The following is a 22,781-nucleotide window of genomic DNA, read 5'->3' on the forward strand; positions in this document are numbered from 1 at the left end:
TTAAGACTAGAATTCTGAATAAAAGCATACGAAAGGGGTTCTGTTTGAAAGACAGGCACTTTAATGGTCATTGCACTCTCCCATAAGCTCATAACTAAATATAGTAGGCACTCAAATTCACAGTATACAGGCTCAACATCAATGACTGTCATTCACAGGCATGTAGACGTTACTGTTTAATAGTGTTCACATACATGGCTTTCATGCACTGCAACAAAATTTCAGGGTCACTGTCCTGTGCAAACGTATGTATAAATGTATCTCAAAGGCAAAAAAAAAAAAAAAAAAATCAGCTTTGAGACTGTATTTTTCCAGACAATCGGATTTTAAAAATTTCCAGTATATCTGAAAAATTCAACCTCGCCGCATTGGGGAGATACATGGTTTTCACTGCAAAGTGACAAAAAGCAAAATTAAAAACTGACATTTATTTTGTCTTTACAGATTATCACAACATTAAGGCAACGTAAAGACACTCTGTACTATGAAGGAACACATCATTTCCAATTTTCCCACTACTGACTCTATTTCTACGGAATGAAGACTGTTCAATGTTTTGTTGGTGTGTCTGTGATCAGGGATACCACCAAGAGTAAACTCTAGGAATTCATGCACTCAGTTTGTTTGTTTCTCAGAGGAACATGTGAAGACTAGTGATGTTTACATTAAGTCATCCCTGCCAGATAATAACAATTAAATCGCTGCTTTGTTTGGCACCATGTAGTATCATAAATACTACAGTAAGATCCATCATCGACTGTGACATCTTTGGCATTTTAGTGTGTGAACCTGAACCTGAGAATACAGCTGCATTCATAAACAGCCTCACTGCAAACATAAAAAAACCCAAAACAGCTTTCCAAATGTGTGCATTGTAGCTCAAGGCACAGGAACATCTGATCATTGATTAAAAATAAGAATTAAGACCAGGCTTCTTTTTTTTTTTTTAAGACCACAAAGCAAGAAAATCTTGAGAGTCAGAAACACATATTCTGCTACACACCCTTTGCAATGAACACCTATAAATAAATAAAAAGGTAAAAGTTCATTTAAAAATGCACTAATGTATACACACATACTGTACATGCTAACATATTCCTCATACACATAAGAAATTCCTTAATACAAAAGCTTCATCATCAAAGATAAAGGTCATTCATGTTATCGTATTTTATTTTTAACAAATGTTCAGTGTCTGTAGGCATTCAGAAGTAGCCAGCACCCAACATTTGCTTTCCTGCATGTAATATGGAACCAACCAATTATGGTTGTTTGTCTAGTTCTTTAAAGCAAATTGAAATAGTTTTAATGGCATTTGAAAATCAAAGTGATGGTGTCCGTGAGACTCTAGTCAAATCTTTAGAGGGACATGGACTGAAATAGCAAAACTTTTGTAAACTCATGCACCAACAGGAAGTATTACATGCATGAAATCCGTTCCTTGATGCCATCGCCTAAATGAGCTCTAGATCCATGTTAGATCAAGCTGTAAACAATACTATAAGTTGCACAAGTAACGTGATCAGACGGCACGGCTCCCTGCAGAGATTCCAGTGAATCGTTATCCCTTCAGCTTCACTGTCTCTCACTTCTCAGGCAGTGATTTTTGCTGACAGGAAGGGCGAAAAGAAAAAATCAAATGCAAACTTAAGGGCTCTCATTGTGGTGCGTCTCCAGTCTCTCTCTATCTTCACCTGCCGGCCTCCGCTCAGCAGTGAAGAAACGCAGTCCAGACAGTGGATGGCTTTCAGCTCAAAGGCTGGAGCTCTGGCTCCTAAACGGCCCTCCAGCTTGGTGCTGAACTCCACCATGTTACCAGGATTCAGGTTTAGCAGAACTTGTCTGAACTCATGGCTGGCCATTAAGATTATATCCCTGGCTGGGTCTTCCACATCCTGTATCATCCCTACTGTCACCTCAAAGCGGTAGCTGTCAAAGCGCTTGATATGGCAGGTTTTTTTGGCCAGAGCCTTGATCTGACACAGCTCTTCCTCTTCTTGCATTTGGAGCAGTAAGGGCAGTGAAGCGGTAGTCGATGCAGAACTAGGTGCCAGATTGGCAGCTGTTAGGTTTGCAATGGTAGTGTTCTTTGGCTCACATTTGGGATACCTCTCTCCATAGAGGCACCGCAGCCAGTCTCCCATGAATACTGGCAACATGTTGATGACTGACCGCGCCCCATTTTCTGTCTCTGCCACACGGACATGTTTGAAACGCCCAGTCCAGGTGACTCTGTGTCCGTGCAGGTGGCTACAGAAGATCTGTGTTCGGGCCATGCCTTTAGTTTCCCAGGCAGGTGGCCCGCATGCCTGGCTGTACTGGCTCCAAGACAGGGTAGAATTGTACACCTTCTGTCCCTCTGCGTGGTACACATAGACAGAGAAGAACAGGATCACCATGGAAATGCAGAGTAAAATGAGTTTGACCGGGCCACGGTGGGTCAGTGAGCGGAAGACATCCAGAATAGACATGCTGAACCGTGTCCACAGCCGCAGTGTGACAGGGATCGCACAAACGACCAGGGTCACAATCACTTTTGTCAGTTCCAGCTCGAGGAACCACTTGAAGACTTGGATGAGGAGCATGGCGGCAAGGCCAAAAGCCAGAACAGGCAGGGCAAACAGGAAGAGAAAGTAGGCCACACAGGTGCGGATCAGACCCACAGCAGAGGAGTTCTGGAGGAGCACCACCGAGAATTCACACCACATGAAGCACACAAGGTATGGAACCAGGAAGCAGTAAGTCCCCCTGAAACCACGCATCCTGGCCATGCTAGAGGTGTAAACAGACAGAAGAAGATAAGAATTCTAAATTTATAGATTCCATAAAAATGCTGAGGCGGCACAATCAAGTGTGTGAACTTCAACAAACACATCCTACAGCCCAAATGCTGCTGCTCACCTGAAGAACAGATAGAACAGGTAAACATACAACAGGCAGGGGAGACTGAGCTTCAGCACCACTGACTCCCCTAGTGGCAGTGTGGCAAAGGTGCGTCCCAGCAAACGAAGCAATATCTTGTTCTCTGGCAGGAACTGGGTCAGACAACACAGAGATGATGCTACCTGGATTTAAAAAAAGAAAAAATAGCACATCGGCCTACATCAGCAGTTCCCAAACCTTTTTCTTCAGGAGTTGAAAACAGTTCACGCCCCACAATTTTTATCAATTAACAATGAAAGGGAAGCAGCTAATAAAAAAGGATATGTAAGACTGTAGTTATAATGGTAAATATACTGCATGATTTGCAGTGAATAGGGTACAACATACAAAACTGTGATTCTGATCATTTAATCACATGTTTAGTCCCAGCATTGTGCGCTCCCTAACCTCTATGGCCATTGCTCGCCGTGCATACGTCGCAGCTGTGGGGCTGAGGCTCTTGTAGCTGACGGCCGTGAAGAAGATGGCCACGGTGGAGAGCTCGGAACAGGGGATCCAGCCCTTGTCGGCTACAGGGAAGGAGAAAATGACGAAGAACACGGACAGGATAAAATAGAGGTATGGTTCTAGGTTGTTCCAGCCAAAGTTGGTCTCTGCCTGCTCCACATCGAGGCCAGGTTCGAAACGTGTCAGCAGAGATGTCAGGGCTCTGAAGTTCTCCCACGTCTGTGAAAAAAGGGACAGAAAGATGTGAGGTTGAAGGAGGAAAGGCATTGCTTGCCAATATTGAAACATCAGTACAATAACCGTTAAGTTACAAGATAAGCATCTGCTGCTTTGAGCTTTACGACAGTGAGGGAAATGACTATATGAAAAACCATGCAGCAACATAGTTTTTGTATTGAAAAGCAATGGAGCTTTTCAGAAACGCTAACCACACTTACCTTGCTGCTCTGGAAAACACGCAGCGTGCAGATGATCATGGAGACGAATGAGAGGTAGAAGACGAGCAAAGGGATGACAAAAGCAAACAAGTCAACGGTCAGGTTGCTGATGATGAAGAAGAAAATGAGCGCGTTGACGTGCTGCGTGGGGATGATTGTGCTCAACCACTGGACTCCGGCCCGCGAGGCCCAGTCCACCAGATGCTCTTTCATCTCAATAACGGAATGCAGCGGGTACTGCAGCATCTGAGGTGAGAAGAGACAGACATGAAGAGAGACTGGAGAAACTAACATGCAAAAACCAGGAAAGACAATGAGGAACTTGAGGATATATAGAAAAACAGAATATAGTATAGATATGATTCGGATACCATTAAGCGTGATTTCATGTCGATGGCTGTTTTAATAGCGCCAGTTTGCTGAGAATCAAGCATCATTCCACTTCCAAAACTCCAAGAATTTCTGTGGACCTTCTTGTATCCTGATGGGATCAGCTCAGCCTTGTGCTTCAACACAAATGCAGACTAGTCTGAATAGTTAGAATTAAAAATAAGGTAACATCTGTGTCTTTATGATGACAGATTATTTCTTTTTTTGTTGAGTCTTTTACCTTTCCAACACCGTCATGAGGCGCAGGGCTTTCAGTCTTGGCTGTGGCCTGGCTTTGGGATGCAGAGGGGACGATACCTTGTGCGTACTTTTTAGTTATCTCAACAAAGTCATCCAGGTCCACCAACTGTGTGGCTGAGAGGACACAGAGCAGGCAGTTACACAAGGGGACACATCAAATTCTCCGTCTCTGTCTGGATACTTACACTCATTGCTGACCATGCTCTCCAACACTTTCTGCGTCTGGCCTGAAGTTGGGCCAGGAAGCCTGCTCGCAGTGCCACCTATTGGTGAGGAATGAGTATAACATTGTGAGTGAGTTACAAACATTTCTCCAGAGGCCTGCTTGTAATGCGATATTCGTCACCATGACAGCTGCAAATACTGAAATCACAAAGGGGGAATATATGATATATTTAACAGCAATGGCAGCTATCATGTAACTAAATGCCACAGCATCCTGTGCACTCTGCAGTACATTGGGCAATATTGTTGTCACAATTCATAAAAGTACTTGATAGTGTTGATGGTGCCTCTATCTGTGTGTGTGCATGTGTGTGTGTGTGTGTGTGTGTGTGTGTGTGTGTGTGTGTGTGTGTGTGTGTGTGTGCACCCTACCCTGCACTGCATTGACCTGGCTGACATTTCCCAGCATCTCAGCCACAGCCACCTTCTTCTTCCTCTCTGGGTTGAGTTTCCAGTACATCATCATGGCTGCTTTACGCACTGCCAGCTCAAACTTACTCTCTGTCGACAACTTGCGCATGTCGAGCTCATTCTCTGGAGTGATTCCTGGTCGAGGATGACAGACAAAGGAACAGATGAGGAACTACAATCACAAGTGGACACACACAGACGCGCATGCATTGAATTCTGCAGAGTGAACCTTTTTTCTGGATCCAGCAGCGCTGCAGCAGTCTCGCGGCACGTTTTCTTCCTTGTTTAGCTGCTTTAATCAGCCAGTTAACAGCCAGACGATTATTTAGCTCTGTGTCCTTCTCTTCAGCAAGCAGCAAGTAGTGCTGAGCCAGCTGAAACACAGAAGAGGGGGAGATGAATTCAGCTTGTGTGGCCATTGTACTACTAACTACTAATGAAGTTCACCATAAAGCTTAATGTTCTGTATTGTATGTAATTTTTTTTAGAGGGACTAGTTCTTTGGCACGAAGTCATAGTTGTGGTGAAGTTCATGGAAGCAACTGATACCAGATGACTACACAACCCATAATCCCCTGTCCCATCATGGCTAATTACCAGGGGTAGCAGAGGCCGCAGTGGCATATCAAGTGGCTGTTTTCTAATCTTAACTTTCATTTCATAACTCCTCTCCCTCACAGTTATCATCAAATGTGTCTATTTGTAGGGGGATGACATGTATCTTCATTTGTGGCACCACATTAATATATTCCTGTCTGTGTCTGTTAGATACATAGAGTCTCATAAACCTACTTTGCAAGCATGCATTTTAAATTCACATTGTTAAATCATCTGAGTAGTACTATTAATACTGTAAGTAAAAGCAGCTACATTCATAGAGAAACAATAAACACTGATTCCCCGTGTTTGACTTATATGAGACATCAGTGGAGGGTCTGACCCATTCCTGACTGTATGTATATCCAACCACTGTACGGTTGAGGTCACATGTTTAGCCATGTCCACTTACATGGAACCCCTGTGGTTATTTAGGTACTTCGTATGTGCAAATACAAGACATATAGCACGGGAAAGTTCAGGTCATATAAGCAGCCACTTAGGAATGCACCCTTTCAGAGCTGGAGGGGTTCTGTTTTTAACATTTGATCTTGCAGGTAGAGAAGAAGGAGTAAATAAAATGTGAATGTTTCATTATTATTTGTACAAATTCAGTGCAGTGCTGTCATCGTGTTCATAATGATTTGCATGTGTGACAATATCTTGGCGTATCATATTGAAAACCAGGGATCATCTTCCCAGAGGCCAAAAATAGACACCAGTTCACAACCAGACAGAGTCAACCAGCAGGACTGAAAACAATGCCAAGTGCCGGTCTGCATGCATGTGCTTTCACTCACCCGGGTCTGAGCTCTGGCATCACCGGCTTCAGCCTTCTCTTTCATCTGCTCCACAGACAATTCCTCCTCTGGTTCTTCATCTGGAGGAGGAGGAGGAGAAGCCTTAAAACATACACATATCCATCTCGATTATTCAAAAACAGCTCTCTGAATCGATGGATTGCATAATACCCTTGCATAGTGGTTGAACTTGCAGTGTGACTGCGCTGATTTTTACACACACAGTGTTCACAGCCAGCAATGAACAAATCCCATCTGACATATATCGTGTAACATGAGAATAACAAGAAGTCAAAGGTGGAGTAGATCTGAGAGAGTGTGCATTTTAAACATGTCTGTGTATCCGTCTGTCTATGCAGATATCCTGTGACAAGACCACACAGCTCCATCAACGCCATGCACAGCTCCTATGTCACACCAATACTTGCTGATTGCATAAACTTTCATTAATGCTACTGTCTTCCCAGTGTCCTTCAAGCAAAGGAGTTCAGCTTCTTTGCCATATTTCACATGTCAAATCTCTTATACACAGACAAAACCTCTTACGGGTGCAGCCACTTTGCTTGTTTCACTTGTAGCAGCTCTAAAATACAAATAATTAAACTGGTTATTAGTCATATCAGTTTCCCTGAAGAATGAGATTATGAAAAATAAACTTATGGGTATTTCAGTAATTGTAAAATGTAGTTTCGGGGTTCATAAACTTCTGACAAAAGATTAGCATGTAGCAACAGAGCTTAAGCATGTTCAGATTCAGCAACAAGCTACCCATGCTCTGCATCGAAAGGGACAGCAGTGCTTTGAGCTAAATGCTTAAGCCAGCACGCTAACATGCTCACAAAGACAATGCTAACATGCTGTTCAGCAGGTATAATGCTTATCATCTTAGTTAAGCATATTAGCATGCTAACATTTTCAAGACTGATAGGAATTAGTTGCCATTAGTTTTGCATAAATTTTGTCACAAACCGAAGTGCTAGACAAATTAACATTTTGACCTGATGGTAGCGCTAAATGAAACATCAGGGGATCACCATAGTGATTAGGATTAACCCTCTGGGGACCATGAACGTCAAAATTTCATGGCAATCATCACATAGTTGAGATTTTTCAGTTTGGACTGACTGACCATCATGTCAACACTGCAATTTCTAGAGCAATGCTGCTGGCCTGACTAAAATAGTTCACTAAAGTATATGTGTTGCATGCATGGCAAAGGGGAAGGCAAGTTGCTGCAAAACTATTTGTCTGCATGTTTGCTACTCATAACCTGTCAGTCATACAGTAAAGTAGCTTTGGTAATGTATGCTCTTGTTCTCTGTGGAAGTTCTTGAGCAATAGTGGTCCAAGAACTAGGGATTCAAATGTTGAATTTAATTGAACCATTGGATACAAAAAATACCTTTATCTTATTTAACTGTATGTCATTATTAATTAAATAATTCATTCTTATTGTTAACTTCTATTTTTATATGACACCTTTTATGCAGGGACACAACGCAAGGTACTTCACAAAACAGGCTTATAGAAAAAAAGTTCTCTGGAGTAATTCTCCAGTCGGGGTAAGAGACATGTTTATCCAAGGCCAGGGTTGCTCTGTTACATGGAGAGACATTCCAAAACATAGTACAAGGCTTATCACCTCAACACAGCCATGGGTCTGTGGTCAGAGTCTTCAGCTCTGTGTAATTTAATTGCAGACTCAAAATAAAGGCATTCTTACCATCGTCTTCATCATTGGCATCCTCTTCGGCTTTTCTGAGTCTTTCCTGTATTATCACCCGCTTGGCCATGGAGGCGAAGGTGCGTTTCATGGGGGTGGTGGACGAGGCCGCAGGAGCCAGAGTGGAAGCAGCAGTGGAGGAAGAAGAAGGAGAATCTGTTGGAGTGCTACAGAGCCGGCCATCTGATATAGAGGAGGCAGGGGAGATCTTGGAAAAGGATGCAATTTTGGGGATTGAAGAGGTGGAGCAGTCAGGAGACGTAACAGGTGTTTTGGTTGAAGTTGGGGGGGAAGGTTTAGCGGTAACAGTTTTAGGTGTGGGTTTCGAGGACACATCAGAAGACTTTGAAGAAGGTGGGGAATCCTTTGGTTTAGACTTGGCCTGAGCAGATGGGGGAGAGGAATACGATAATTTCCTGGGCTCTGTAGTGTTTTCTGTGGAGGATGGAGATTTGGCAGAGTGAGAGGGAGCATCAGAGAGGTTACTGGAGACGAGGGAAGGTGGAATCTGTGTGGGGGAGGGAAGAGAGGCTTCATCCAGGACAGGGCATGACCCCTGGGTGTCGACAGCAGTTTGGGTTGATGGGAAACCCTTTTCCATATTACCTGGAATAAAAAATGGTGTAAGTAATCTATCATGTAACTGATGGCAACCATATACTGCAGCAAAATAATCAAAGTCATTTTGTGGTTCATCAGCAAAGACACAGCTGAGCTGTGGACTGTCAGAACTCTCCGACAGAGAAATTGGAGGACCCTTTCCTCTGGATATTTTACACTTAAAATATGACACCTTCTCTTTGAAAGGAAAACAAGTTTGACAGAGAAACATACATCAGTGAAAACCCTGCTCTAGTTAATGAGAGTCAGCACTTTGAATTAAGACAGGGGTATTTAATAGATTATCGGCTGCCATTAGATTGTAATTAAACAAATCAAAGTGGCAAATAAAAGCTGAAATGCTCTGCTGACCTAATACCAGTGTAACCAAGTACATTCACCCAGGTATGGCAATTGAGTACAAGTTTGAGGTACTTTACTTGAGTATTTCCATTTTCTGCTACTTATACAACACTTAGAGTGGAGACATTTTGCATAAGCAGTACTTTTACTTTTGATACTTTAAGTAAGATTTTGACTGCATGACTTTAATGTGCGCTCGTGTGTTTTCATACTTTTACTTGAGAAAAAGATTTCAGTAATCTTCTACCACTGCTTAATATTTCAATGTAGAAGGGGGAACATTAAATCAGTTTTTACATTGGAGTAACTTTAATCATTAAGCGTCATCGCCTCTAATCTGAACTGCCTGGAATTTGCTTCGTCCTGCAAATGCAGACGCTGAATGCGGAGCTTCATGTCAGGTCAACTCTCAACACTAAACCTGCGCCAAGTCGACACTGAGTAAAATCAAAATGAAGAAGTCTTACTTGGTGACTAAATAAGTCGATTTCTTCAGGGTGAAAAAGTAAATTGTCCTCCTGAATTTAAAAGTTGTGCCTGTTGTCCATTCTGAGCTCCGCGCGCTCCACCCAGCTCCGCGAAACCAGAGACGCGCTCCGTCTGTGCTCCAACTCTCATGTGTCTGCTCCACAACAACGCCTCAACTTCACGGCCTGCCCTCTTGAAATAGACTCGCCCCTAACAGGGAGAAATACATGTCAATCAAATGGGCAACTTATCCAATTGGTTATTAGTTGACTCAGCTTTCTCATATCCATCGCTACGGTCTCCTTTTGGATTCAAAAATAACCTCAAATGATATAATAAACGCTTTTAAATAGCGGGTGGTGGGTGTCCAATAAAGCTGCATGTGTCGTTATTGCAACCAAATGGTGGCACCATTTAAGTAGATTATTGGGTTCCAGGTCAAAAGCTACAGCATGTGGGCCTGCTCTTAATCGAGTCTGACTCTCTCCCATATGGCACCAATCCGCAACAGCACCGACCAGCGCCATGTGGGGGAAGGCAATAATAAGGACGTGAACATGAACTCCAGCTGCTCGCTGTTAAGAAACGATAAGGTACTAAGAGTTAATGAGATTAGTTCATGCTCAATGAATCATCAATTGACCAGCTGACGCTTTCTTCATACATTTCATTCAGTCAATATAAAGCTGTTGTTGTAATGTGTGTACCCTTATCATGAAGTCTTACCTACTAATATATTTCATGTGCTATATCGCCTGCAGGCCTTCCAGGTACGTGGTATGTAGCTGCATGTATTCTGTGTTCATACATGCGCACTGAGTGGCAAGAAACACACGTGCATTGTAATGCATTCCAATAGGCCCCATGTGTCGGCGCTGTTTCCTGATTGGTGCATTGTTCCTCTGGGAGCTGTCCACCTGCGCGAGTACTGAAAAGACAACTCAGTCTCTCTCTTTCTCTCGGCCTTTCCCAGTATCCCCATGGGTCAGGAGAAGGACATGTCTGTTGCGGCCCGGAACACACTTCAGCTCTCACTGTCGGCTCACATCAGCCAACATCCCATGAGCAGGCAGGTCACTATCTTCAGCCCAGAAGAGGTAAAAGCACCCCTGCTGCAGCCAGGAGCCTCACCTGCAGGTTGCACTCATTCGCGTCATGTGTCTTGCAGTGGCCCGACCCCCATATGACAACAGAGCTAACTCTGAGGTCACCATTTAACAACCTGTCTATGCCTCCAGATGTGGGTTAAAAGATGACACATGCTGGTTTAATCCGCTGATGGTGTGACCCGCTCGCGCACAACCCCCACCCGCATCAAAGGGAAGGGGGGTGGGGGGGGTGGTCGAGAGACTTGTTCTGCTTTTTTTTTGCGCGTATGTTTGAACGTCTGGTCACTATCTAGGCTCTTCAAACTAGTTCACACTAACACTCCTCCTATTAAAACTGGAGCACTGCATCACCTCACTTGTTTATGTGTGTGTGCTCTCCTGGAGGGGCAGCATTCTCCGGCAGCCCGGAGAGAGCATCTTTTCACGGTTCACGGAGCGCGCTTGAGAGGCGGGGCTGTCTGTGACCCGGTTAGACGTAAAACAAACCAGGCTCCTGTCTCCATCGTTTCAGATTTGGGGGAAGTCTCCCGTAGAAGCCGCAATGTCCGACTGCAGAAGGCAGTGGAACCGGGAAGATGAGCTGCCGGTCTACCTGGCGGGACCGATCAGCACCGGTCCAAACCAGAGGAAAAGCTTCGGGATGTTCAGCTCCGTGGAGGGGGCGTTCGAAAGCAAGACCATAGACTTCGATAACTACGCGGTGGGGAGGAAAGGGAGCCGCACCCCGAGAAGCGGGAGCCGGGAGAGGCTCCTGGACACAGGTGACCCCATCGGGAAGACGACCAGCGAGGCCCGGGAAGGGTCACTCACCAACTCTCCCGGGGAGACAGACGACGGACGCCCCGGTGTTGAGATCAGATATTCATCCGGGAAGGAGAGCCCAGATGGGAAGGTACTGACCATTTTACTCCTTGGCTTTTTCTTTCTCTGTCTGTCTGTCTGTCTTTTTGGCTGAGATTCTGATGTCTGTGTCAGGCTTCCTGATTAAAAAAATAATGTACACACAAAGCGCAGTAACAAAATATAGACTACAGCTGGTGGAAAACAATTGGCCTACTTAGAGAAAGAACAAAGACAGAATACATGAATGGCTGCTGTGCATCATTTGTTTTTAGTAGGCAAAAGGTGTTGTGATGGCCAGACGTGTCGCCTTATTTATTTCCCTCAGGAGTTTTTGATCAGAGATAAATGCCTCAGTCTGCATAAATGATGAACTTTCGTGCTGCATTGCAGTTTGGCCATTTTGGTTTGCGTCTCGGCGCAGCTCGAACTATATTCTCCAAAAATATGCAAATGCAACAAGCCCGTCGACACAATGACGCTCGACTTCGCCTGTGGTGCTTAACTGGACAGCGACAGTCAATTGTTTTCGTGCTCTCACGTGAGCTGTTTGTGTGCGCGCGCGGGTAAAGTGGGGTGCTTCGTCTTTCTCGTGGCCGTGACGCTGGCAGACACGCGCTTTCCGCACGCACGCGCACGCACAGGATCGTCACCTGTCTTTTACAGTGCGCGCTCCACGCATCCTTACGCAGCCGTACGGCGGCGGATTCATCGCTCTCCCTCTCACACTCAAGGAAACACTAATATCTGGGGGAGACAAAGGGGCACAGAGCGCAGCGCAGGGCGCCGGAGTCAGTGCAACCCGCTTCTGAGTTGACCTCCCGGGGGCAGAGCGACGGAGAGAGCATGTCTGGGACCAGCTACCAGGGGAAGAACAGCATCCCCCATCTGACGGTAGGTGACCCGGCCTGGTCAGCGGCGTTGGCCGGAGAAGCTCTCCGCTGGTATGCAAATCCCTGCCGCCAGTGCCGGCAGAGAAGGGATTAAATTCTTAGTGGGGCGGCAACGAGCAGAAGGCCCCTCTACAGTTTCTGCTGGGTGTAACAGCAAACCCAAGACGAACAGGTGACAGTTGTCAGTGTCTGTGTGTCAAATCGAGCGTCTATTATTCTCACACTGCTTGCACAGTGTTGTGTAATCTCGCCGCCTGTCAGAGGGATTAACTCGGTTGGCGTGACGGTCGACCCTGGACTCGCACGCCAAACAATGACTTGCATGAAAAAAAAAAAACAAAAAAAAACACAAAGGTGTGAGACTGGATTTGTGCAAATATGCATCTTTTTTCAGCTAAAGCATGCACTCTGCAGAAAGTCTCCTCTGTCGTTCAAGAGTAAAAGTGAAAACTAATTGAATCCAAAGGCAGCTTTCAGTACAGTGAACATAACGAAGCACTCAATTTCACTGTGGGGACAGAAAATAACGCACCAGCCTGTGTTCACATTTTTCCTTTTGTGAGCAACCTCACTGGCTAAAGATGCTGAGGATTCAGCAAGGCTGTCAGCTGAACCATGGGTGATCACTGGTTACCATGGAGACGTAACATCTTCCAAATGCTGTTGCCAGGCAACCTCCATGGTGGTAGAGGGTGTGGATGCATGGTCGTCTGCTTGTACTTGTTCAACACCTTGCAGTATCTAATTGTGTTTATAATCTCATTATACATATAATTAATGCAAATGAAAGAGGAAGGCAAAACAGCAGTAATATTAGCGGATGTGAGACCCCACCCATGCACAGTATTTGGGTGGTTGTGCATTTCTTCTCCACCCTCATCCGCTGCACTGTGTCATAATATTGTTTTAAAGTCCCAGATTACATAACTGATTGTGCAATATATCAAAATGTCAGGATTGAATTCAACCCCTCTTGTACCCCTCTCCCTCTCCCTCTCTCCCTCCCTCCCACTCTCCCCCCTCTCTCTGTACTTCTCCCCTGCAGAGTGAAAGGCTGTTGATCAAAGGAGGGCGTGTGGTCAATGATGACCAGTCTCTCTATGCTGATGTCTACATTGAAGATGGGCTCATCAAGTGCGTATTATGTCAAATAACTGCAGAGGCATGAAAATAGAGATTTGTTTAGTAGTATTCTGAATAGCTTGCATCTGATAATGATTTAACTCCTTTATGCTCTCTTCCATCTCCTCATCCATACCCATATTTTTTCCTGTGCTGTTTCCCGTCGTCTCTGCACCTTATCATTCCTGCTGTCTTTCTCTCTTTCACCCACGCCTTTGTCACACATGCATCTGACCCTTGGCAGGCAGGTGGGTGAGAATCTGGTTGTACCCGGGGGTGTCAAGGTGATCGAGGCTAATGGCCGCATGGTGATACCAGGGGGGATAGATGTCAACACCTGCCTGATGAAGCCTTACCTTGGCACAACGCCTGCTGATGATTTCTTCCAGGGCACCAAGGCTGCACTTGCAGGGGGCACCACCATGATCAGTGAGTGTGGATGCCGCAGTACATGCTGTAATGATTGAATGATTTGATTCAAAATATGGGTTGCACTCGTTCCATCTTAACCTTTGACCCGTCTCACCTTTCAGTTGACCATGTGACCCCCCAGCCTGGAGACAGTCTGTTGGAGGCGTTTGAATGCTGGCAGGAGGCTGCAGATAAGAAGGCATGTTGCGATTACTCCCTGCACGTGGACATCCCCCAGTGGAATGAGAGTGTTAAAGATGAGTTGGAGCTGCTGGTGCATGAGAAAGGTACGTCAGCTTCTAGTGATTCCCCAACATTTCAGAGCTGTGGTCATTGCTGTAGTTCTTGTTTCAATCCATGTTCATCCCTACTTTGGACCCATTTCACAAAAACAATAGGGACAGATTTAGAAAGAATTTGGCCCAATGTTGAATCCTCTTATAGTGAAGTCACAGTGGAAATCCATTGTCCTCATTACGGTGCTGTCATGGTGGCAGTGTATGAATTTTGCTTGTAATCTTTCCTAAGTAAAAAATTACTTTTCTTTTGGGGAAGCTCAAGCATAATGCAAAAATGAAGCCAAGGCCTGTGTGACTAATTTTCTTTCAGAAATGAAGTTGTAGTTCTTGGCTCAGATGCTCAACATAAAAATGCTCTACAGACGAGGTTGTAGATGAGATTGTGTATTTTGCAACTTGAAGTTTGCCCTTCATCTTGATTTTTATTTAATGCATTTTAGGATAGGTTATTTTGGCTGCGCTCACACAGTTTGTCTTTTTAATCCTTGCTGCAGACTTCCCTTTTATTACCTCCTTGTCATGAATACATGCATCATTTATACTGTTGTCAGGTATCAACTCCTTCCAAGTGTATATGGCGTATAAGGGCGTGTACCAGATGTCAGACTCTGAGGTAAATTTCATTGTCACTAATTGCACTAATCATTAACATGAAACAAACACACTAATTACTCATTTCTTCGTGTGAATCTGTGACTCTTTCCTTTCATTATTAATGTGTTTTTTTGCTCTTTGGACTCATCCCTCCCTCAGCTGTATGAGGCTTTCTCCTTCCTGAAGCAGCTGGGTGCTGTGGTGTTAGTTCATGCTGAGAATGGAGACCTGATTGCACAGGTAATCACGACATAACATCCTCTATTTTTGTCTCTCAGTGGCAGCTGGCACCCCATACTTCTTGTAACACCATCACAACCTCTCCGTGTCTTTACTCAGCCTGCAGAAGCAGCCGTTTACTGTGGTGAAACTATGGACAACATATCACGGCTGAACTTAATCACAACCAATCTTTTACCTTAATAGTCCTCTGCAACCTCCACTGCAGTTGAGAGATAGTCTTGTTACATAACTCCCCAGCTTTCATAGAGACAGAGTAAGAGAGGATTAATGCTGCTGCTGGGTATGACAGTTTTATTACGGGCCACCATTGCTGTTGACCATTATTACACTAATGATGATGACGTAACTGTGATTAAGATGGTGAGGGTGAAGGTGCTGATAATGCTGACAGCAGTGATCAAAAGTGGTAGTCGTGGTCATGGAGGTGACGGTCCTCATTAAGGGCACAATTATAGCAAAAACCAATCTGAAGATAAATGAGGAGAGAATGATAATGAGAGTGGTGATGAATTACAATGACATACTTGTTAACCTAACTGTCATAGATTAAGGAGATGGGTGATGAAATACCTTCAGAAGCAGCAACACCATTGATAACAACCAATGAAACAAAAAAAATAAAAGTAAATGAAAACAGTAAGGGGGTGGGGGTCTGGTTTTCATCCAAATTTTGCTATTCTCCAGACAGCGCTGTCACAAGCACAACAACAGGGCTTTTTAGGATTACAATGCTCGCTTTGTTTTCTTTGATAGCATGACAGACCATGAGATTTTCATTTTACAGCCATGAGATACCAGCAAAGGCACTAAAATGTGAATCTTGTGGGTAAAACATGATTTGACAAGTACTGTGTGTGATGCTGCCAGTTATTGAAGCGGGTATGACGCTAACTCTTCTCATTTATGTGTTAGGAACAGAGAAAAATCCTGGGAATGGGAATCACTGGACCTGAAGGCCATCCTCTGAGTCGCCCTGAAGAGGTGATATCATTTTTCATATACTCCATTATCAATCATCCATCCATCCATCCATGGGTTTTAATGTTTTTTTAACTTCCTGTCAATGCAGCTGGAGGCTGAGGCGGTGTTCCGTGCCATCACGCTTGGCAACCGTGTGAACTGCCCTGTCTACATCACCAAGGTGATGAGCAAGAGTGCAGCCGACACCATCACCCAGGCCCGTAGGAAAGGTCAGCCTCTCTATCTTTTCACTCCATTTCTTTTACTGTGCAGGCTCTCAATCATTTCATGTCTCGGATACTTTCTGAACGACTCTTCTAATGTTTTTCTTGGCACATCCTGACCTTCACTGTCTCACTATCTACCCATCCAGGTTCTGTAGTTTTTGGGGAACCAATTACAGCAAGCCTGGCCACTGATGGTTCTCACTATTGGAGCAAGAACTGGGCCAAAGCAGCCGCTTATGTGACCTCTCCACCGTTGAGTCCTGACCCCACGACCCCAGACCACCTCCACACGCTTCTGGCTTGGTATGTCTTAAAGTCTCAAAAGATTTCAGTTCTGGTTGATTTGACAACACCTGTTGTTACTAGTGGTAACAGCAAAGATGGAGGCTATGAACCTGAGGCATATAAAAAAAACCGCTGGTGCTTAAATACTGTGGCAGCAGGTGGGTCTTGAGGCAGGGCTAGCAGAGTGAGCAGACCAGCAATGACCAGGATGTAAACTAAGCAAATGCACTAAAGTCTCCTATAATGCAAGACTGTGATGATAATGCTCTGAGAAGACTGAAAAATATGTAGACTACAGTTTATTTCATGAACATTGGAAAAGAGGAAACTTTTCTAATTAATGCAGAGTGAGGGCAGACTAAGTGCTTAATTTAGCAATAACCTCTGCTGAAAGTGAAATGCAAATCAGCTTGATGACACCAAAGGAGGCACCAAGGATCCAACTCTCACTGTTTGCCCTTTGGCATTAGTTTGGTATTCATGCCACAAACAAGCGCAACGCACAGTGTCAGACCAGCTTCAGTAAGAGAGAAAACCAGGTGGAGAGGAGATGAAGGTGTATGCATGAGGAGAAGAAGAGACTTCATCATGGATAAAAGACTGTGTAATCATTTCCAAGCCAGTTTAGCTGTTTGAGTGTGTAAAACACATTAATAATAGTACGTTAAGTTGTAATTCATGAGTATCACAGAGAGGGATGAAGTGCCCCTGACCAAACCGCCCTCAGTCCTCACTTCAAACCCACACAGCCTCTCACACACACAATGCACAGAACATGCTGCTGTACAGTTTTTGACTGTCCCCGATTCCATAAATAGCACAGGAACGAGAATCCTTCATCATCTGTTGCCTTGGCTACCAACTGCCTTCCTCCTCCTCCTCCTCATTCCTCCTCCACCCTTCGTCTACAACTCCAGCTTCTCAGGGCGGGTCCGTGCTGTCACACGGGTGGTGTGATACTGCTGTTGTGTTTGAGCTCCTGCTGAAGTGACGGGGTGTATTTTTAGGCTCTTTTTCAGACACGTGAACAAAAGAACAACTCTTTTCCTCACTTTTCAGGGAGGCCCATTATTTCCATAATGAGCACTCTCATGACACTGGAGCAATGATCCCACAACTCGCTATCATGAAGTAATCAATGTAACACATGAACAAAAGGCCTGAGAGGAGAAATTATGTTCATGATAGGTCTTCATCATGCCAGATTCATCCTCTTGTGTATTCAGGGGTAAAGTGAGTATATGTGTTCACTTTTCGATAACGCAGTGGATCTTTGTGATGTGATCTAGTTAAGGCTTTAGGGACTGGCATTGCAGCTGCGTTGCACCATTCTGACTGGTTTAGCTGGCTGGTTTTTCTGCCCCCCAGCTGCTACATGACTTGTGCTTTAACTCACATGCTCAATGAGGACACCTGGTGGCTCATAGTAGGAGTGTCTGTCTTTGCGTTTATCATCTTTGCTTGAACGCCAACCTTGTCTTCAGCTAATTTTTGCAGCCACATGTCCTTTAACTGATCCTCTTAGTGCAAAGATTGAGCATGTATTCAACAGTTCAAGCAATTTCAAAACTTGAAAGGGAAAAATGTAACATTTGATATGTTGATCATTGAAGTATTAATGGTATTCCCATGATTTCATATGATTTTATTGATACAGTGGGGACCTCCAGGTGGTGGGCAGTGCTCACTGCACGTACAGCACTTCCCAGAAAGCAATTGGTAAAGATGACTTCACCCTGATCCCAGAAGGAACCAACGGAGTGGAGGAGAGAATGGGTTTTGTCTGGGACAAGGCTGTGGTGAGCAATGAGGACGTGTGTGTGTCCTTTACGTCGCTCTGAGTGGAAGTTTACTCTAGCACTCTAAACATCCACTTCTCTGTCTTTTAGGCCATGGGGAAGATGGATGAAAACCAGTTTGTGGCAGTCACATCTACCAACGCTGCTAAAATCTTCAACCTGTACCCACGCAAAGGCCGGATAGCGGTGGGCTCCGACGCTGACATCGTCATCTGGGACCCCGACAGCGTCAAAACCATCAGTGCCAAACTCCAGCAGTCGGTGAGAACAAAAGAAAACAGGGGAGAGGCAAAGAGAAATGAGAAGGGAGGATGGATAAATTGTTGAATTGAATACAAAGAGTCACAAGGTAATGGTCTGACAGCTAAACTGAATTCAAACACTGCATCAGGTTGGGGAGCAGAAGCACATGAAAGGACAGGAAGCTGGAGAAATGCTGTGGGAGAGAGGGTTTCATAAGGGTGATGGTAGACTGTGAAATAGGATAAAAACCAAGAGAAAGCTCACAGGAGGTGACGAGAAACCTCAAATGTACTTTTAAGTTGGAATATGATACTCAGTCAAGCCAGGCATGACTGTGAGTGGTATGATGCCATATTGAGTTGGTGTGGTAGTATCAGAATAATACAATACATGCGTTACATTGCATACAAAACCACTGGTTGTTGAGGTTGTATAGTGTGTTTAAAGAAATTCTAAAGCATAAAAGATTTTTTTTTTTTTTGCCACCAACAGCTGAGGAGATGACTGACATTTTATTGACAGCTTTACTCCATTTCCAGTTAAAATACTGACATTTCCTCAAGAGAAAGTAGTTCCAGTGAAGCCTTTTCATGGTGTGGACTGCGGTTTTATCTGAGCATTGTTGTTTTAATCCTTTGATTGCCAATTCACCCCCTTTGTATCGGGGTGGCATCAGCAGTCTCAGTGAAGAGTATTTCAAATCCTAAAGGAATTAAATCATAGCTATATGCAGATTTCCCAAGAGGTAAGTGAGAAAATATGCCGTCTTTTTTGTAATTCCAGTGATTCAACCTTTTAGATTTCACGACACAGAGATGAATTTAAACTCAGCAGGACGGCCTCAGAGGTGAAGATTTGCCTCGAGCAATGTGACACAATACAGTGAAAGATATTAGACAGTGGGTAATGTATTCTGTCTGCTCTGCCTCTCTCAAAGACCCAAATCCAGACTGGTGCCGGCTTTAGGTTATAATCCCCCTTCACCCCTCACCCATTCTGTGCTGCCATCTTTCTACCCATCCCCCTGTATTCACACTGTCGAGCCTCCTAAATGCCCTGAGCCTCTCACTTATTCATCCCCCATCCTCTCAACTGCTGCATTTTACTGCATGTATTAAGCCCTCTGATACAATGCATGCTGAAATAGCACAGTGGGACCAGACAGTGTAGGGTATCAGTGTTTGAAATGGTTGTGGGACATGTAAGAGCTCTCCCTTGTTGACCTGCTTTAATTCCCTTTTTCCACATTCTTTGTCTTGTATGTGTTATCTCTCTGCACACAGGCTTCAGAATACAACATCTTTGAGGGTCTGGAGTGCCGCGGGGGTCCTGCGCTGGTGTTGAGTCAAGGTCAGGTGGTTTATGAGGATGGCAAGCTGCAGGTTCAGCAGGGTACCGGCCGATTTATTCCTCGCAAGCACTTCCCAGACCACGCCTACCAGCGTGTTAAGTTCAGGAACCAGGTACAGTGCACAGACGATTTTGAAGACATTTCTGCAATCTGACATTTAAAAATATTTTCTGTTTAAAGATTATTCGGGGCATCAACATCCAGTGATGGTTGTATTAGTCAATATAAAGCCCTCATTAATGCCTCATTCTGGAGTTAGGATTATTAAGGGTTATGGATGAGTTATTAAGATCATAATTCATGTACAGTAACTTCCTTACTTACTATCAATAAGCAGCAGTTAAGAGGGACAAGTCTGAGTTAATGGCCTACTGGTTGTAGAGTCATGCAGAGTCAGGCATTAATAACTGCTTCATAATGACCAATGAAGAGCCAATATGCTACTTGCATGAATGCTAATAAGCAACTAGTAACTGGTGAATATGTGTACCTTAATATAAGGAGTTACCAAAACAACATCAGACTTTGCCAGGCATAACCAACACTGGAAATAAATAAACTACACAAAATATACTGTGTTATGATGAATGGCAGGTTTCAGAGCATAGGCTTATAGCTGAGCTTTGTGTTCATGTCTCTCTGTGTTTTCTGTCCAGGTGAAAGGCAAGCAGGGTGTCACTCGTGGCATGTATGACGGCCCTGTGTACGATGTGGTCGTGACCCCCAAATATATTACTCCTGCTCCGTCAGCCAAAACTTCACCCACCTCTCACCAACCGCCACCAATACGCAATCTCCACCAGTCCAACTTCAGCCTGTCAGGTAACAGAAATGACATATTTTATCTAAGTTTTAAAATAAATTCATTGCACTGCATTTTATGTATGCTGAAGAGGTTCTGAATTAAACAGATTTCTAATATTTGATTAAATAAAGTGAATATTTTAATTTTCATTCATTTCCCAGGGGCACAGATTGATGACAACGTCCCTCGTCGGTCTGGCCACCGCATTGTAGCACCCCCCGGTGGTCGCTCCAACATCACCAGCCTTGGTTGAACGCTGTGCACTGAGCGTGGTTGCTGTGGGCTTTCACCTCTTGAGTGTGTGTGAGTGTGTACGTATGACTGAGAGTGTGAGCACAGTGGTACGAATGAATACCTTTGTATTTTTTGGTACAATGGTGACACGCTCTTTTTTTGACCGTTATGATTTTCATCAGTTTGCCTTGAGTCGCAGAGAAGAAGCACATTAACACTTCCAATCAAAGAGTGTGAATTACAATCAACCAAGTCATTCAAAAATATGAGACACTCACAGACTCACAATCAGGGCACTCACACACACACACAGATCCAGTGTTGGACCCCCTCCAAAGCACCCAAATGTGACCCCAGTGTTATGTCATAATGTTGTTATCTCCTTTCCCGTGAGCATGACTTCCTCCTTATTCTTCCTCACATCCCACGTCTTACTGTGTGGGTCTGCTCAGACATGGTGCTCCTTTCCACCCATCTGGTGGACGGCTGAAGAAATAACAGATTTCTCCTGCATCTGTTTGTCAACATCCTGGCAATATTTGTTTCAGTGTGGCTCAAGTGGATCAGTTCTACATATTGCATGGACACGTCTTTAGATGTTGCACTTCTTGTGGTTTATTGTTACAATGGAGGAACACTTAAAATTGTACACAAGGCACATTTGTATTCAACTGTACAAACATATTCTTATACTGGTAAATGTTTGCTTTGAACACATAATGACATTCACTGTGGATAGAGCCAGCTGTTACTGGGTTCAAAACACATTCATTCATTTTAACATGACTGTGAACTTCAGTGCAAGCGATGCAACTTCCTCTCCACCGTCAGATATTATATGCAAATGTGTCAATACTCTCATATAAAGTGTGAAAGTAGATGAAACAAATACAAAACAGCCGTGAACTGCAAAGTTTCTAGGTTGTTGTAACTCCATAATAGAGTTCCACAGTAAGTACTTTGAAATGTGTGTGATAGTTTTCTGCCAATCACTAATGCCAGAGATAGATCTTTGTTGTGATGACATGCTCAACTCACTGCTGTAAAAGGGCTTCAGCTCCCCCCACCGCTCTTTAAAATGTCACTGAGAATCTTTTGAAGCTGTTTTTATTTCATTTGATTGATTCTGGATGTTTTTCTTGGTACATTTAGTGTTTCTATGCTGCTCTGTTTTGTTGCTGTCGTCTGGTGTCTCCAATGGAACCACTAATGATCAATAAAGACTTGACTGTTGTCAAAAATGATGGTCAAACAAACATTCCTGAGAGTTTAACACCAATGTAACATGACTGCGACTATAATTGTGATCCAGACACTTCAGGTCCTTTCTCATGCTCATGTTTGCAGAATTTTCTGAATTCTGCCACAAAAACTGTACAGGTTGGATTGCAATGGCTTTAGTGAAGACAATATGAGTTCAAACAAACAAACAAACAAACAAACAAACAAACAAACAAACAAACAAAACCATGTCAAAGGGAACTTTGATGCACCCATCCAGGTGAGATGCAATCATGTGATGGTTGCATAAAACAGAGTTTCACTTCCAATTAATTCCATTCCAATAAAATAACTCTTGTATTAATTTTGTGGCATTAGATTTTCTTTAGTGTCAGAGACGAGGCAAACACACTTAAAATAAATGAATGGTAAACAGGGAGTGTGGACCACCAACAGGGAGAGACAACGAATAGCATGAAGCTGAAATGGAAGTGGAAACAG

General features: G+C 44.0%; 2 protein-coding genes across 3 annotated transcripts; one reads left to right on the forward strand and one right to left on the reverse strand.

Moving 5' to 3' along the window:
- Nucleotides 1–38: 38 nt before the first annotated feature.
- On the reverse strand, nt 39–10,502 carry wfs1a (Wolfram syndrome 1a (wolframin)). Its single transcript, XM_076727993.1, has 13 exons — nt 10,371–10,502; nt 9,644–9,854; nt 8,214–8,819; nt 6,491–6,570; nt 5,323–5,467; nt 5,055–5,228; nt 4,643–4,720; nt 4,438–4,571; nt 4,199–4,333; nt 3,828–4,073; nt 3,331–3,609; nt 2,902–3,065; nt 39–2,772 (listed from the first exon to the last, which is right to left on the reverse strand). The coding sequence occupies exons 3-13, from the start codon at nt 8,812–8,814 to the stop codon at nt 1,593–1,595; spliced, it is 3,216 nt and encodes a 1,071-aa protein (XP_076584108.1). The 5' UTR covers nt 8,815–8,819; nt 9,644–9,854; nt 10,371–10,502; the 3' UTR covers nt 39–1,592.
- A 366-nt stretch (nt 10,503–10,868) lies between these two features.
- On the forward strand, nt 10,869–22,303 carry crmp1 (collapsin response mediator protein 1). 2 transcript variants are annotated; one of them, XM_076728181.1, is made up of 14 exons: nt 10,869–11,645; nt 13,532–13,620; nt 13,853–14,037; nt 14,142–14,306; nt 14,870–14,931; nt 15,072–15,152; nt 16,068–16,136; nt 16,225–16,345; nt 16,489–16,645; nt 18,285–18,426; nt 18,517–18,687; nt 19,953–20,132; nt 20,677–20,842; nt 20,987–22,303. In XM_076728181.1, exons 1-14 carry the CDS (start codon nt 11,295–11,297, stop codon nt 21,076–21,078), a joined length of 2,031 nt encoding a protein of 676 aa, XP_076584296.1. In that variant the 5' UTR covers nt 10,869–11,294; the 3' UTR covers nt 21,079–22,303. The 2 variants fall into 2 exon arrangements, with proteins under 2 accessions (XP_076584296.1, XP_076584297.1); XM_076728182.1 differs by lacking the exon at nt 10,869–11,645 and adding an exon at nt 12,146–12,487.
- The last annotated feature ends 478 nt before the right edge of the window (nt 22,304–22,781 follow it).

This window comes from Chaetodon auriga, chromosome 4 (genome assembly GCF_051107435.1).
Source record: "Chaetodon auriga isolate fChaAug3 chromosome 4, fChaAug3.hap1, whole genome shotgun sequence".
In the NCBI taxonomy this organism is placed as follows: Eukaryota; Metazoa; Chordata; class Actinopteri; order Chaetodontiformes; family Chaetodontidae; genus Chaetodon; species Chaetodon auriga.